Source organism: Paramormyrops kingsleyae, chromosome 5 (genome assembly GCF_048594095.1).
Source record: "Paramormyrops kingsleyae isolate MSU_618 chromosome 5, PKINGS_0.4, whole genome shotgun sequence".
NCBI classification, from domain to species: Eukaryota; Metazoa; Chordata; class Actinopteri; order Osteoglossiformes; family Mormyridae; genus Paramormyrops; species Paramormyrops kingsleyae.
In genome coordinates this window covers 13,690,052-13,707,540 of record NC_132801.1, presented here as the reverse complement: position 1 = coordinate 13,707,540, position 17,489 = coordinate 13,690,052, and the positions used below count along the sequence as shown (strand labels likewise).

General features: G+C 39.4%; 1 protein-coding gene across 1 annotated transcript in view; it reads right to left on the bottom strand.

The window, feature by feature from the left end:
- The window catches only part of LOC111848594 (uncharacterized), a 69,273-nt gene extending 52,619 nt beyond the window's left edge, over window positions 1-16,654 (bottom strand). The window contains exons 1-2 of the mRNA XM_023820752.2: window positions 16,391-16,654; window positions 14,609-14,663 (exon numbers count right to left, since the gene is read on the bottom strand). Coding sequence (XP_023676520.1) covers window positions 14,609-14,663; window positions 16,391-16,400 — 65 coding nt within the window. The 5' untranslated portion in view covers window positions 16,401-16,654. The remainder of the gene's footprint in view (window positions 1-14,608; window positions 14,664-16,390) is intronic.
- Between the last annotated feature and the right edge of the window lie 835 nt (window positions 16,655-17,489).

Sequence of the window (17,489 nt, the reverse complement as noted above, 5' to 3'; positions counted from 1 at the left end):
TGAAAGCAAACCACTCTTTTCCAGTCTGGTTTGCAGAAGTGCTATTATGTGCTTAATGAAACCTAGACTTGGCATTTTTACAACACAGCTTAAAGGCTCAATCTCCTGTCTTTCTCTTGATCTCCATGAATCTAATGCAAAAAAAGCCACATGCCATAAACTTCATCGGTAGCATGCAAAAGCTGCTCTCTGTAAAAAAGTAAACACTGCAGTGCATTCATCCACATGACCTGTTTGTGCAGTAATTTTAATCAAATTTGTTACCTGAGATTGTTTGAGCGATGCTCCAATAGTACCGATGCCTTAATCATGGAAATAAGTCGGAAGTCCACACAAATTCAATTAATCTGGATCAGTTTAAAACAATTGCAGGTTATAGGCCTGAAGTCTTAATGGGCCAGGCTGGCTTTTGTTTTAGAATCTATTGGCTGACACAAGGTGAAGCAAATTACCACCCTGTTAATGGTCTTAATTAAGCTATTGCTAAAAGAAACAACATGTGCTATGGGTTGCAGAGGACTAAACTTGCTGCATCCCTTATTTAGGATCAGATCCAAATTACCCATCAGCCTTTTCGGTCAGCCACCCCCTTTGCTGACTGATACATCGCTCCCCCCCAGCATCTTACTCCACCGCCTATTACAAAGGTCATTAGCCTTCTGGCCCAGCAGCCCTAAAACAATCACATCTGTCTCTAAACTGAAAGTGACACTAACAGTGCCGTTAATTTCATTTCGCTGCCCCCTTAAACGTGGATTGTGGAGTGCCTGCTCCCATTTTAGCGTACAGCCAGTTCTCCGTCCCATAAGGGCCTGACCCCATTTAATGAAGTGGGATTATTTAATTTACCAAAAAAATGTTCCAGCTGTCACTTTATGATTGTCTGCATCGCATTTCATGCCGCCAGATGCTTTGTGTCATGCTCTTTATTTCCTGAGTGCTGAATTTACATCAAGGAATCGTACCCAGGAGACATGGACAGCACTGCATGTCGAGCGAAATTCTCCCCCCAAGAAAGATGCAATTTTCTTAACACATAAATACTACAGTATGTAGCCGCATGAGGGACAAAAAGTGTTCTTTCACCTCTCCTTTCCACTCCTCTCACTCCCTTATCACTAGGTCTGGACTTCTGCTGTCAGGATGTCTGCAAACAGAACCCAGCAGCCAAGAGGCTTTTAAATTCTAACTCCGACTTAATTAAGATTAATTACAGCAACCCTGACCTTAAATGCTGCTGGAGAGCAAACCTGGAGAGTGGAGATGGGGAGGGAGTGAGGGAGGCTCCGCTGAAAAGTTAAACGGGCGGAAAAAAAGGCATGAGGAGCACGCTTTGATGGGTGTTTAGCGTAGAGGACGAAGCTTGTGGGGGTGCAGAGTGTCTCTTTACCACGGTGAATTACACAGTGGCACTTAACTCGGAGTGTAGCTCAGGCAAGGGGAGCACCTGGGGATTGGAGCCTGCAATCCACAGAAAATAGGACATAGAAGTTTAAATCATCAACAGAGGAGCAAGAAGTATTTCAGGTAAGAATTTGGAGTTGAGTTCGGACTCCCAAAAAATGTGCAATGGAGGAACGTCTGAAGGTGCTTAAGATGAATTTCTTAAGAAGGGAGTGTAACTCCACCAAATGGCAAATAAATAGTTCCAATAAATGATAATAAATCATCAATAATATGAATTTAATCAGTGACAGACATTAAGTGTGGTGTTTGTGAAATGCAATCCAGTAGCTGAGAAATCTGTTAAGGCAATTATCAAATGGCAGCAACCAAAAATAAAAGCTAAAGGCATTTCCTCAGCTCCAGACAACATGCATAGTTTGTTTCAATAACTATATATGCCTCTGCTAACCTGGAATAATCTTTGGCATGATTTTCGATTGCCTTTATGTTGAAGGGCACCCCGCTTTGGCATCTCAGGTGTACACAACAAGGTTGTTTATGAAAAGTCCATGGCCACTCTACTGTAAGAGCAGCAATTGTAAAAACATCATCTGAGTCAAATGACATACAGAATATAAAATGCTCTTATATCTATGTTCCACAGCCATTGAGTCAATACAGGCTAAAACGTATCCCAGCTAACACAGGTCATGAGACATGGGTCATCCTGGAGAAGATGGTGGTCCATCATTGGACACCCTGGACAGGAAGCCTTTCCTTCTCATGCCTATAATGGAGCCAGAAATCATAGTGTGGATGGGCCAGCAGAAAATCAGGAGGACCAGTCACATAACAATTCTCTTGAAGACAAAATCACACTACAAATGTAACTACCTGTTTTTAAATGACACATGGCATCACTAAGACCAAATGGATAAAAAGAGAAAGAAAAATCAATTTACCTCTCAACAGCACTTTCCCTCCAATTGACCTGACCACACACACACACACACATACCTGTCAGGCAGTCATTTTATCATACTGTATCGCTTGCTGTGAACGCTGGTTGGGTAGGCAGTGTCAGCCGCTCAAACACAAAATATCCTGTGTGGACATGGGGGAGATCATGCAAACACACAGAGGAGAGGCAGGAATCGAACCCTCAGCCCTGGAGGTGTGAGGCTACAGTGCTAACTCCCAAACTGCCACACCATATACTACATAACTGTCATACTAAATATAAGGTTAAAACATATAAATAATGCAACATACACTTGCTATTTCATCTTGCACTGCATGAATGTATAAATGCAAAGCACCACAGGTGGGCCAAATCAGCCTCTGTATTATTCAGGGCTCCTGAGTTTTGTGTTGAAATCTAGCATCTGTCTGTTCTAAATTTCTGCATTTGTGAGTCCTCCTCATGTTTGTGCCAGTTTCCACTGATTGCAGTGTCTCTGAATTGCCTGCGGAGTGTGAATTGATGAGCACGCCAACTGCACTCCACACGGTAAGATTTTAGCTTTATGCGGCCCGTTCTTCATAGTTGTGCCTCCTTGATTTCAGTGCGTAATACACGGCACAGCTTTTGTCGATGAACTCCTCTTGTTTGAAGAACCTGGGCCAGCAGAAATGGCAGTGAGGGCACGTGTTTTCAGGAGGCCCAATGTAATACCACACTGGGCTGACGCAGACTTCACTCTGACAAACACACACGTGGTGGACGCAAGTGGGCCTGAAGCGGAACAGTCCATTATAGAGTGTCTAAGGCTTGTCAGAGGTCCAGGACCGTGCAAAGCTACACACTCTATCACAGTAATGGAAAATGGGGGGAGGCTGGGATTGTTCCATGCTCTGACTGTTACATTGTTAATTTTAGGGGCTCCCTGTTTGTTTTTATAACCGGAGGGTGACACTGTGGCGTAAATGCCCTGATAATAATGAATGTTTTTTGTGAAAACTCATTTTTTATTAATTACTTAATTTTTTTAAATGAAATGAGGAAAATTGTCTTTGGTACCTTCATAATTGATGTTTGGACTGAATGCAATATTATATTCATAATATATTAACATTTTATTTATGTTCCCTAGATACCTTTTATGTGAATAAATAATGTAGTGTAAAACAGGAGCCTTAGGAGAGAATTTCTGTATTAAGGAACAGAGAATTAAAAACAAAAAAAGTTCTTCTATTATATTCTATTCTACTGAAAGTACATTGTATGAAATGTGGTTGTCTAGACAGTATATAGCATGTAATGCCTAGAAAGCAGAGAATTGGCAGTAGGTGTGTCATTTGTGTGTAGATATTTAGCCTGTGTGTATTCAATTGCTGCACATTATAAAAATGAAGCTCAGATTAAGTCAAAAATATACGGCTCCTCTGGGCCTGAGTGTTATAATCATATTAAATTTAACGACAGTAGGAATGAATCTGATTTCTTTTTAACATTATAGCCCGAAGGAAAAGACATTTGCATTTGTCAGGGGGGAGTCTATAAAGAAGAATACCTACCAAATTACTATCAAATAAATGACAATAATTTAGAATAAATGTACATAATATTGTGCTCTGTAAATACATATAAACAGTTGTGAAACAGTATCTTCTAACCACATGTCCAGTATTTGGTCATGGAAAGCATAGAACACATCCCATGAACAGTGGGCTCAGAGCAAAGGACCTACTGTATGGGATGTCTGTTCATCACAGGGCACATTCTCACATTTACCTGACTGCATGTTTTCAGTCATTAGGAGGAAATACAACACAAAACAGGGAACATGCAAACTCGTGCTAATTTGTACTTCCCTTATTTACAGTGTCTTTCGCCTTTGCAGTGTTTTTTTTCTTCAGATTTTTTGGCAAGATGAAGCACCTTGAAATGCTAATTTAGTGCAATCAGTTAAAGAAGCCAGAAAAATACAGGAATAAAACTTTTTAGACAGTTTAATGTTTTGTTAAAGTCACACTTTACAGTGCACAGACCTTCTTCCTTCCGGGGGGCAAATGCTCATTTACTCTGGGGGTTTTCAAATAGTTTTTTGTTGTGGTTCTTTTTTTCACAATTCAGTGGAGCTGGACTGAGAGAGGACAGACAGGGGACAAAGGAGTATAGACAAAAATATTGTTGTTATCTGGCTAAAGAGTTTCTTTTCATTCAAATTGCATGCATCCTGAGAACTCAAGCAGATTGTAAATATCATCAAAGAACCGACATCAATATGCATTTCAATCACAGGTAACGTTTAAACAAAACCATGAAATGGGAGCTTGGTATTTCTTTGTAATGGAATGTATAAATTACTATCAAAATAAATGAAACAACACAAAGTACCATAATTGGCCTATGAGTCACGAGCTAACAGAACAGCTTCAGTGACCAGTGGCATTGATAATTCAATCGCTCATTCGGAGAGTTTGCCATACAGGAAATCGTTGTTATTTGGTTTGTTGATGGTGGTGGAAAAAACTGTCTTAGCTGGTGGACCAGATTCTCTTATAAGCATTCAGTTTTGATAAAGAACCTGATGAATGTGCCGGCAACAGCACGCAGTTCAAATACAGGTATATATTAATAAAATGCTTGGATTTAAGGGAGTCTTTCACTCAGAAAGGATTAATTGTTTTAAAAAGAAGTAATTCTGAAAGAGGGTAAAAACAAAGCTATTCCTGAATACAGAAGGACTGAACATCACCTAAATGAGGAGTTTTCCAAAGACTTTCAATGTCACTGAGAAAGAATGTTCTTTCAGGGTGGACAAACCCAGAGGGTCTTTGGGTCTCTTACGTCCCCCCCCTCAGATAAAATGTCAATTGCTTCTTTAGATAAAACTGTCCATTTTACTGTCATGATTTCAAATGGGGGATGGGATTCTTTCAGAATCGGAGTGAAGGCAGTGACACGATTCATCTGCGGTCAAGTAGAGCATCATATACTCTCCAGGCTGAAGCATAGTAGTACTCTCTCTCCCTGTGTCTCTCGGTAGATGTTTAGTAATACATCCTGCCTGGTCACCCTGGTCATCCCTAAAATTACACAGAAAAAAAAGAGATTAAATGCGTCCAAAGATGCCTCAAATTGTTCACATAACCCCGCACCCTACTTCCTTTGATGTCCTTGCAGGTCATTTATGTAGGTCGTATACGTAGAAGCTCCTATGCACTTGTCAGGGTATAAAGGAATAAATGACTCAGGTATTTATCGCCAAGCCCCCAAGAGTAAAGCTAAAGCCATTTGATTTATGTCCTCTGGGATTTATGCAAAGAACATATTTGTTCCACCGGCTTTGCTCTGAAACACCTTAAAGGCATTAATATACATGTACTTATTCACGTTTTAAATATCAAAGCAATTAATATATAGTGCATTATGAGCACCATTAATCATTCCATTCTTTATTGCTTGTCTTACACACAATACAATTCCATACGGATGCAATACCCCTCTATATGAAGGTACATTAAAATGTTCATGATTCAATTAAGAAGAAATAAACAGCAAAAATGTTTTTCTATCTCACACAGTCATTTCTCTGTCATTGTGTTGGAAAAAATGGTAATTGATTAACACATACAATGTACAATCACCTATTTTTTAAATTTGAACTTAAAAGGCACCCAGCGAGAACACTTCTTTGATCTAAAAGATTTGATAGTAGGGAATACTGAAAATCTTTTGATGTTCATGCGGTAGTAATGTTGGCTCCAGTCACTCATTATTCCATTTTCTCACCTTCTGCACAGTAAACTCTCACTTCCATGAAACCACAGGACTTTATAAAATGCTTCCACTTTAATTGGATTTTCATGCAACCAGCTGAGTGGCCACTTTAATTTCTCCTCCTACCGTTTCTGCCGTTGTCCTAACTGCGGAGGAGGTTCGGATACGGCAAACTACAGCCTAGTCACACAAAAACCTGTGTTAATAAAGCACAAAACCCAATTTCCACACATCTTTAATTCAACATATTTTTCCTATTCGCTGTGATGGCCTACAATTTTTTTTTCATCTTAATTGGGTTCACCAAGTTTAGGTCAAGGCCTTGAATACTGTTTCGACCAGTAATGATTAAGAAAATAGTCTGGATTATAAAAGTTGCTTGTGAACAAGTAGGCACGACATAAACAGGGAAAACATTTACTAAAATATACAATTTCTAAATGCTGGATCGTTTTTTTCATTTGGTAATTATGTTCTTAGTTTTACTTCACTGTTCTTTTGTCTTTTGGTAACGGTTTATGGTGTGCTTGTTCTTCTGTTTGGTTCTATTATTGTTGCGTTTTGTGTGTCAGCTGTTGTCATGGTGATGATGTGGCATATTGACTACTACTGTGTTTGTACTATGCACTGTGGGTGGGAGTGTGGAACAATAAAAAGCTTGACTGTTTCACCACAATCTCGATGTGGAACACTGGCTCACTACGAGATAAATCTACGGTATATAATATGAGAGGAGGCAGGGAACATTTCAGGGGTTGAGGAGCGCCCATGTTGTGAGGTGGGATTATTGTGCTAATTTAGTCCACCTGTTCCTTTTTTTGCTGATTTGTTTAATTTATTTATTTATTACCCCTAGTAAACCACCACAAATCTTATAACCTGTCTTCATAACCACAACTCTTAATTACACCCATGTCAGTGCTAGACTTATTTTTATTTAATCTTTTTTTGCTCTAAAAGTAATGGCCTCCTTAGTCTTTGTGTTTCCCCACTGCTCATAAAACCCCAATCCTCTGCCATCCCCAATAAAGGAGACCTATCCTCAGTGAAATCAGCAGAGTAGCCAAAAATGAAATTGCATGTGGGCCAGAATAAAAGGAGCCACACAATCCAGTATAGCTCAAAAGCATTTATTGTAATCAATCAATCTTTATTTACACAGCACTATTTTAACCACAGGGGTTACAAAATACTTTGTAATAATAATAATAATAATAATAATAATAATAAAATGCAGGACTTTAACCACACACGTTCTCCATAGGGGGACCTACCTCACAGGGGACTCTAGCCCCTACCACACAGAGGACTTTATCCCCTACCTCACAGGGGACTCTAGTCCGTACCTCACAGGGGACTTTATCCCCTACCTCACAGGGGACTCCAGTCCGTACCTCACGGGGGACTCTAGTCTGTACCTCACAGGGGATGCAAGCCCCTACCTCACAGGGGACTCTAGGCCCTATCACACAGGTGACACTAGATCCTACCTCACAGGGGATTATAGCCCCTACCTCACAGGAGACTCTAACCCCTACCTCACCGTAGTGATAGTAGGCAACAAAGCCAAGCCACATTATATAATAAATCTGCAATACACGCCCATAGTCCAGGGACATTGTAAAGATCTAAAAATCAAGCTCCAAGAGAACTACAACAATGAATTCGATCAAGAGCACCTCCTACAAAAGATAAAACACTCAAATTACAACATAGGAAACATCATATGTATTATAAGCCATAAACATGACAGACACAACTTCAACAACATTCACAACCAACTTTTCTAACATATTATCTTTATTATGATGCAGAAATACTTAAGAGGTTACATAACAGCCTGACAAAAAGACTACTGCAAAAAAAGAAATTTAATTAAATTTTTGGCCTACCTTTGATGCCTTGCCAAAGGCCTGTTTGACAGCACTTAATTTGGTGCCACCCACCTCCCCCAGTTCAATAACGTTAGTGGCACCAGGCACTCTCTGAGCCAATCAAAATCATTCTCATCCTTGCTGTTTAAATCAGGCATAGACGGGTTTGTGGGAAATCTATTTATTTTGAGATTCTTTTCTGATTTATAAATATCACAGTATTTATTTGGATCCCTCAATTCGATTTCATTCAAGCCAGTTCGATTAGATTCCAATTCAATATCAATTTGATCGGAATGAGATATGAAATACTATATAGCAGCTTTCCATATTTGGAGAGATGTGTAAAAAGCTCTTAATGGAACACAAATTCATACATGCAGAGTCACTGAAATCAATTTTTGAACATCACTGAAGAAAAGGCCAAAGGCTTGTATACTAAAGTCAAAGACTGCAAAAGCTCCTTTCCTCAAGCAATCAGAGCTCTCAACTCACTGCTACCAAAGGAATGTTGAAACCCACGATACAAACACTACAAACTAGACTTTCACACTATGCCAAACTTGCACTTCTTATAACTGGCACGTCATTGTCTTGTCTTGTCAAAAATATCCTGCCATACTTGAACCTGCTATTTTAAATACTACCGGCACACTTGACTCTAATTGCACATGACCACTTTGCTTTGTACTGTCCCTGTCCTGTTTACTGTACATAGATAGGTAGTTAGAACTAGTTTTCTATTCTTAAAAATTTAGATTTATTTATGTGAAATTTCTGTTTTATATTTTTTTGCTATATTTTTTACCTTTATAATGCACCATGGGGGACCTGTGTGGAACGACATTTCAATACACTGTATATTGTGGATATTGTTGTATTGACAATAAACCAAATCTTAATCTTAATCTTAAAATGTCTCTTTCAAAGCACAAAAAAAGACTCAAAAGAACAGTTGAAAACTGGGCAAGTCTAAAACTCACACGCCATGTTTCAGAAGGATTTTAAAGATATGTGCTAAAATATAAATTAGAGTTTCTCATTTTTTTGCATGAAGAGCAGGTCCACATGCATGCTCTGGCAGAAGGGTTGGCACCAACATGTCTACGTGATGTCGTGTTAAATGGTTACGTAGGTTTGTCACATTAAGCGAATAACTTAACACCTTAATACTAGTGTACGTGGGACTTTCAGTCAGATGCTCTTGTTCTTTTTCTTCCTATCACAAAGCTCTAAAGTATATTTAGTTTGTTCCTATAATTGTAAACTAGACTGTTAAAGGGTTCTGGGGGTATTTTTTTTATAAAAACTCTTAGATGAATTCTTAGATGGTTTGGCAAGATTTATGTTTGGTCTGCGGGCTGGATAGCCTATCCCGGAGGGTTAATCTAAAAAAACCAAAAACAAAATGCATTGGGCAAACATTGCAAAAACTACGTCTAGATAGATAGATGTCCCATGTACGCTTTGCTGTTTAGGAACAAAGAGTGGGAGTAAGGGGGGGTGGGGGGTAATAAGGAAGTTAATTTGAGCAAACTTCTAATGTTTTTACTAGATTTCAGTGAAATTCTAGGACTGTCTTGCTGTGAGACAGCAGTGCTTTAAGATGTTTTTCCATAAATTTGGTAGTAAATTGTTATGAATGAAAAGCAGGTGACATGCACTGGGAACAGCGTCTACACTGAAACATATGACCCCAGGAGAGCTGTAAGCATGACGTTTGGGTTGCTAGCAAGTCGAGGTATGTACCCAAGGGTTAAATATATAAATATATTTACATAATGTTCCGGAATAATTCAGAGTGAAATACAACCACAATTCAGACTGTTTTGATCGTGTTTTAGGTACAGTAGCTACTAGCTGGCATTCGGCGTCTGCTGACATCAGGGTAAGTGCAACGTTATGTTTAACTATTGTGGAAATTAATCTAGAAAACCAGAAATTAGCAAATTAGCCTGAAAGATCAATCCATACATTTTTATACAGATCTATATTGAATCGGAGAATTTTTTAAAACCAATTAATAAAAAAGGATATTTTTCCACATTTATGGCAAAAAAGTCACATTGATAGTGATATTTGAAAATTTCCAATTTATTGCAAGAAAAGCAACTATTTGATTGGGTGGGCAGGCCCACCCATAGCTATGACCCTGAACGAAATGCCTGTGCACATCTCGCAACTAGGCGTCTTGTTCTTCTGTGTTCTATTTATCATCTAGACTGGGGTGATTCTTACTGGATATAATATGCAAGTGACAGCTGCTACTGATACAGAAACTGTTTTCATTAAAACTAGTGAACAGAATAATGTATACTAAATGGGTGAATGTGATGAGATTCTTATCCTGCCGAGACCAAACAAAATAAATCAAAAATAAATATTCAGATGACGCTTGTTAGTATGGTGTCTGTTAGTCCTGCAATAACCCAGGGCACTGCTGATACCAGAGAATACTTATAAGCAGTTATATAACTGAATAATATAATAATAACATAATTCCATCCCATTTAAACGTATGTATCATAGCATCAATAAATTGTAAAGCTTTGCAAAAATAGGAGAATTACATTTAAGAAATGATGAGTAGCCAGTGACCCTGACCAGAATATACGGTTTGAAGATGGATGGTTGGAAATAATGAATAGCACTTATGAAGAATGGGGAAAAAAAGGACTGAAAGAGCAAACTGAGATAACTGGCTGTTGGAATTCTTAAACCTGACACTTGTACTCTTAAAGCCCTTGTCAGCCGCCAGGCATTGTAGTCCCCACATTAATCTGTTATTCTCTCAGTCCTGCATGCCAAGACCCTTTCCAGCCACCTATCATAAATTAAATAGCTGATCTAGTTTGCTCCTTAATTAAGGCGACAGATGTGATTTGTCTGACAGGACGTAGCGCTGCCCGTGGCACTGCCCTGGTTAATCAGTTCGCAGCGGCAGTAGCTTGCGGGGATAGAAATTCACAACCTTCACGAAAGCTGCTGCGGGATAAATATGAAGAGGCTCCCCCGGCTCACATTTCCAGGCTTATTCTATCTCGTCTATCTGTCTTTCTTCCACTCACAGGACAAAAAGCACATTTCTCTACCCCCTCGCATCCCCCGTGTTACATCCTTCCTTTGTTTCCATCCACCCATCTCCCCACTGCATCTCCCCACTGCACAGAAATCAAAAGCAGGGAATCAGCGGCTTGTGCCATACTGCCAACATGGAGCAACTGGAAGCAAACTGGTCCTTGACTTGGCATTGGCACAGAAAAAAAGGTTATTGTAAAAACAGATTTAACTGGATCTTTGTTAACACGTGGAGATAAACAATTAACATCGTCATCATCATCATCTTCATACGACTTTCCAAGCTGTATTTCCAAGTCTAGCTTAGTATGATGAATATTGTCAGGCGACTTGGCAGATGCAATCCCTGCCGCGTGTCTTGGTTTTACCCCAAGACCTAACAAATGCTTAAAACAACCCCCTTGGCCAACCAGGCGTCGTCGTTACGAGATGCCCAAAACCACCACAATGGACTCCTCTCTACGCTAAGGAACAGTGACTCTATTTTAAGGCTCCTTCAGATCCAGACTCCATATACTGTACCTCATCCAGTCATGGAAAGTGAGTCCAGCATCCCCACAGAGAAAACTCATTTCAGCCTCTCACTCATGACCTTGTTCTTTCAGTCACCACCCACTGCTCATGATGATTGGTGAGATGAAGGACTTGGATTGACCAGTAAACCGCAAGCCTAATATTAATACTAACACTTTATTGTACCATCTCACTACCCACAAAACTACATTCACCAATCCAGTGCACCCATCACTCAAGAAGAAGGTCCCGAGGTTCTTAAACTCCTTCACTAGGGGCAGACTCTCCCCCCCCACAAAATAGAAATTATCCACTGTTTCCAGAGAAAGCATCATGTCCTCAGATTTAGAGATGCTGTTTCTTATTCCCGCTGTATTATGCTCAGCATCAAACCACTCGAGCACAAGCTAGAGGTACTGGTTGGATGAAGTCTGTAGATAAAAGGGATGTCATTGATATCCTGTCAATTAAAACACAAAAAGGAGTAGAGACAAGATACACACTTTACGGAGGCAACTTTGTGCCAAGGATGTGGTAACAACTTACCCATAATATGTGCCAGGGCATGCAGTCATATGCCTTCTCCAAGCCTATAATCCTGCAGACTGTGTTAGAATTTGCCACAAACCTCACACGAGTGTGTAAGGGTTCACCCGATAACTGAAATGCATTCTCTTGTCCATTTTTTAAAACTATGAACTGCCAGTCCACAAGTACTTTATGTGCTGTCCATGCAACAATGAAAAGTAGCGTCAAGCCTTTCACATCCAGTCCTTTCAGCATCTCTACAAAGTTTTTATCTAGCTCTACATCCTCCACTCTGGTGACTTCTGACCTCCATAGCAACTTAAGTTGCCTCCCCAAATTCCTCCAATGCATGAGCTTACAACTACATGACCGGTCCTTCTGGTCTGCCAATACTTTACACCTGTCTCAGGAGACCACCAGCAAATATTACTCTGAAGGCTTGACAGCTTCCCTCACCAATGGTATCCTGTGGGTTCTAGGGTTACGATCATAAAAGTCAACTACTGCCAACCAGCCTGCTTTTCGTAGTTTTCAGCATGGACCATTCAGAAGCAATATACCCAGTCTCATACTGGAGAAGTGTTTCTGGGGGTGTGAGATTCGTCTGACATAGAAGTTTCAGCCAGATGTTCCCAGTAAATGCTGACTGCTTGTTTGGAATGTCCTAGTCTGTCTGGGCTTCTGCCCATGCACCAAATCCAACTCACCGGCGTTATCAATTGATGGCTCTGCCCTCTATCCCAGCATCCAAACCATCATGGCCTTACACCTAGAAGTTTGTATGTTTGCAATCCGAGATGTATCCTTTAGGCCTAATCAATGGCGTGTGTCTAAACCAGACGTATCATCATTCCTGAAAATGAACGCTCTACGCCCCCAATTTGATGTTTATATCTTGTGCTTCGCAAATGGGTAATATTTCTCATTAGTGCTGCCCATTATTTAATTAGAATGCCCATGGTGACGTCCAGCATTCGGAAGACGGTACAGGGAGACAAGTCTTAATATCCAAGTTTTTTTTTCTTAATGCAATTTTCTTTCTATATTCAAAACACTACAAAAAACGATGCAGAGGCTCCACTCAGTTTAATTTGCTTTGGCTACATTCAGAACCATAGAAATCATCAGAAAACAATCTCAAAGATAACTGTTAGATTTTTAAGCCTATGAAGGTGACAGCACATTTTTCCAAAGGTTTTACAAAGAAAATAATAAGCTATATCATTTTATGGACATTTTTAGACAGATAAACAATAAAGGCAGAAAATGTGGCTATAGTACAATGCATTGTTAGTTGCATATACTGTACAGTGCATTGCAATTTTACCTTTTCTTTGCTGTAGTGTAACCAGTACATAATTTAGGTGTACATAGTTTAAGGTGTACACACTGCATTATAATAGTGTCCAAATAAATACAATTATTCAGTCAAAAATATATGCATTTCTTTACTTCCTCAGACCTAAAAATAAATTCTAAATAAAAAATTAGAATCTCTATGATTTCATTCAACAAATGTACAGTACCAGTCAAAAGTTTGGCCACACCAAGCCGTCTACAAAGGAGAGTGATAGAGTGTCAAATCACATGACCTGGTCACTGAACCAAAGCACAGTGCAATTGGTTTTTGAGGAGTTTGACCAGAGAGTGAAGGAGTAGCAGCCAATGAGTGTTCAGCATATATGAGGAACCTGGAGAAGCCCCCCCCCCCACATTATTATTGTCAGTGCATAATTCTATATATATAATTCCCATATTATTTTATAATTTTTATGTCTTTGTAATTATTCTAAAATGTAGAAAATAGTACAAATAAATCTTTTTATGGGTAGGTGTGTCCAAACTGTTGACTGGTACGGCATCTCTATTATGGCCACACCATAATATGCCATGATGTTGTTCTTCCATAGGAACACGAGAAGAGAAGTCAACTGGCCACAGGATAGGGCTTTCATGGTTCCTAGTGTACAGCCAGCAGCCAAGTAATTATATTATTTCAAATACATTCCTTTGAAAGCATGAACATATCCGTGTATGGCAGAATACTCCAGAAAAAGAAATTGCATTGAAATATATTAACTTTTGCAGTTAACTCAATCCTTACTTAAGGAGTGTATGGACCAAAGAATGGAAATTGTGAAAAAAAAAGATATTCAAGGAACACTCTGCCAGTTTGTTTAATGACACATGGAGCTTTGCAATGTAATTATACTGACAGATACTGGCAGGCTGACAAGGGACAAATTTGTTTACAAACAGAGGCAGGGTAATGAGTCTTCACGGCCAAAAACTCGTGAAAGAGCTCCTCATTGTTTCATGGGTTGGGAATGGATTCCTGGGTTTGCTACAGATGACAGAGCTGCACTCATTAGTGTCAGCGCACACACAGATAGAGATGGGGAGACAAAGACTTGTCTTTACTTTTTTTCTCTTTTTGTTTTGCACTTATAATAGCTGACTTAAATCTGCGTTTACTCACACACATTCCAAAGGGTAATATTACCTGCCCATCTCTCTAGAGATGTTCCTCTTCTCAGCTCCACAGATCAGCCATGTGTCTGTATGAATGGAAAGGAAGGAAGAGACATTCGCTGATTGGGCTGTCTGAGTCACTCTGTCTTATCTCACTCTAAAACTCACTTTTGGAAAATTGGAATTGTTTCTTAGGTTTTACTTCTCCTTAGCTATCAGGTGAGAGACAGAACCCTCAATTTTGGGGGCCAGCTGATGCTGACTGGTTGAATAAATCAGTTTTTTTTCCCCTCACAGCTGAAGACTGACCTTTTGTCCACCGACAAGGGTAGATAATGTTGTTATTTTTATCATTTCATAGACTCCATATCTTTAATCAGCACAATTTTTGAAGTTAGGTACAGTGTCTGGGCCGGTTGTTGTGATCATCCGTACACAGTTGTGGTCTGTTGACTGTTTCACTGATGCTTTTATTTTTGAGAATTTTTTTCTTCCAGGTATCCATCAATCCATCCATTTTCCAAACCGCTTATCCTTCTGGGTTGCGGAGGGTCTGGAGCCTATCCCGGAAGCTACGGGCATGGGAACAACCCAGGATGGGGGGGGGCAGCCCATCGCAGGGCACACTTGCACACACCGTTCACACCTATGGGCAATTTAGTAACTCCAATTAGCCTCAGCATGTCTTTGGACTGTGGGGGGGGGGGGAAGCTGGATTACCTGGAGGAAACCCCATGACGACATGGGGAGAACATGCAAACTCCACACACATATGTAACCCAGGCAGATACTCAAACCCTGGTCACAGATGTGTGAGGCAACAGTGTTAACCACTGCACCACCATGCCACCCCCTTCCAGATATATGACATCAATGTGTTTACAATACATAACATTTATATAGCTGGCACTTTGAGTATTTATTTACACGTTTTATATTTTAACAAAAGTTCTGTCATTGTCAGCACGATAACATTATTACCTGGACATCCTTTTAATGCAATTAATGTTGAAAAACATTTTCATCATTTTATGATAAAATATTATTTTATAGAAGTTCTATCTGTGAGCACGCCATCCAGCCGTGATCCCATAACATTAAAGGTGTAAAGCAGGGGTGGCCAATCTTATCCGCAAAGGGCCAGTGTGTATGCGGGTTTTCGCTGCAACTCCCTAATTAGATTACTAATTAGAGGACTGATTGGCTGAAGAGTCCTCACACCTGGGTTTGAACAGCTGACCTACATGTTATCCCAAAAACCTGCATACACACCAGCCCTTTGCGGCTAAGATTGGCCACCCCTGGTGTAAAGCAACAGAACTTTCTGCTGCTCTACCATGCTCTTCCTCTCTTTTTGTTTTATTAGTTATGGTTGTAGTAGCGCGATAAGGTTCTGAGAAACATCAGAAAAACTGGACACGTTTTCAACCATAATCGCAACGTTCTGTAAACGTTACTAGAATGAAAGAATGCTAAGCATAAGCATACTCTAATGATTGAATGACTGGAGAAAATGTGTATATTTCGTAGATTAAGTTTAGTTAATGTCCCTGGAATAGGCTTACTACATTAATTAGTTTAATTGGGTACTTTTGCTTTAAGAGCGGTCTTCAGTGAGGTCATAAAATATTTTTTTTCTAGAAAAAGTTCACTGCAAGCGTGGGAGCATGTTGTCTTCTTACTGTGCAGGTTAACTTTCATTCTGAAACTTGTGGAATTACTGGATACTAAATACGGAATTAACAAAACGATGGGACGCAAGTGAACCGTAGCTAAGGCAGAGTCACCTTGTTTCGCGTTTACTTTGGGCTACCTGGGTACATTTGCTGGAGTGATTCACCTCTTGCTGGACTTCATCTCTCCTGCTGCGTCGTCTCACCCTTGTTTCTTTCTTAATTTCCTTTTCCTCTTTTACTTAATCCTGTCTCCCTTCGGAGTTGCGGTCTGTTCAGCATTAATCCCCTCTAGTTCGTCCTTTCTTCCCATGGTTCCTCGGGGTTCTCCTACTCCTCGACCTCCTGTCTTAGCATATTCCTGCTTAATAAAACTGACAGCAAATATCCTCAGTGAACCATGATTTTGGCGACTTACTTATGAGATAATTGCAAATGCCTGGCAGTTATTACAGCGTCACGTCTCCAGATTTGCGGTCTGAAAGTGAGATATTTGCTGGCACTAGATCTGGCTGACATTTCTATGACTGAATAGGTTCCTGCAATAGTTAAAATGTAGTTATTCATATGCATAATTATAAATCTCGTGTAAGTTTATCTTACACATGTTGTAGACTTGTATATTGCAAGTATAGCTCTGTTTACAGAAGAATATTTTAGTGAGAACTTTCAGCCTTCTTTTCAGTCAAGTATAAACATTTCTGTCTGTGATGTGAGATATTGTGCTATGTACATGAAAGGGGAGTTTATCTTTACTGGTAGATTTTATTAACTTCAGTCTTGGCATTACATTCCAGTTTCTTCACTTCTAATTTATTTAGATCTTTATGTTTTTAAAGGTATTTTAAATTAACCTGACATAAATATCAAAAAATGGAAATGCTGTGAAATAACCTAATAAAATACTGCCCTCCAAAATTATATACTATTCTGAATATGGTATATGAATTATTTTTATATGGTAAAACACATTTTATAAATTCATTTTACAGTCTTAACTATAATTATAGAGTACAAAAAGTTGCAAAAACAAAACATGCAATAACTTATAGTATCTTTTAGTATCTTTTTACGTCTCTAAAATTCAGGTCATAGTGGTACTTTGTAGGTATGTTATATTAACATTTGAATATGGTGTCATTGTTGGTAAGCATCCCTGAAATGGTATTTCTGTGGCTGAAAACGCATATTGCTAAATAAGGAGATTGTAGGAGAATGACAAGGCTTGGTAAAGCTGAC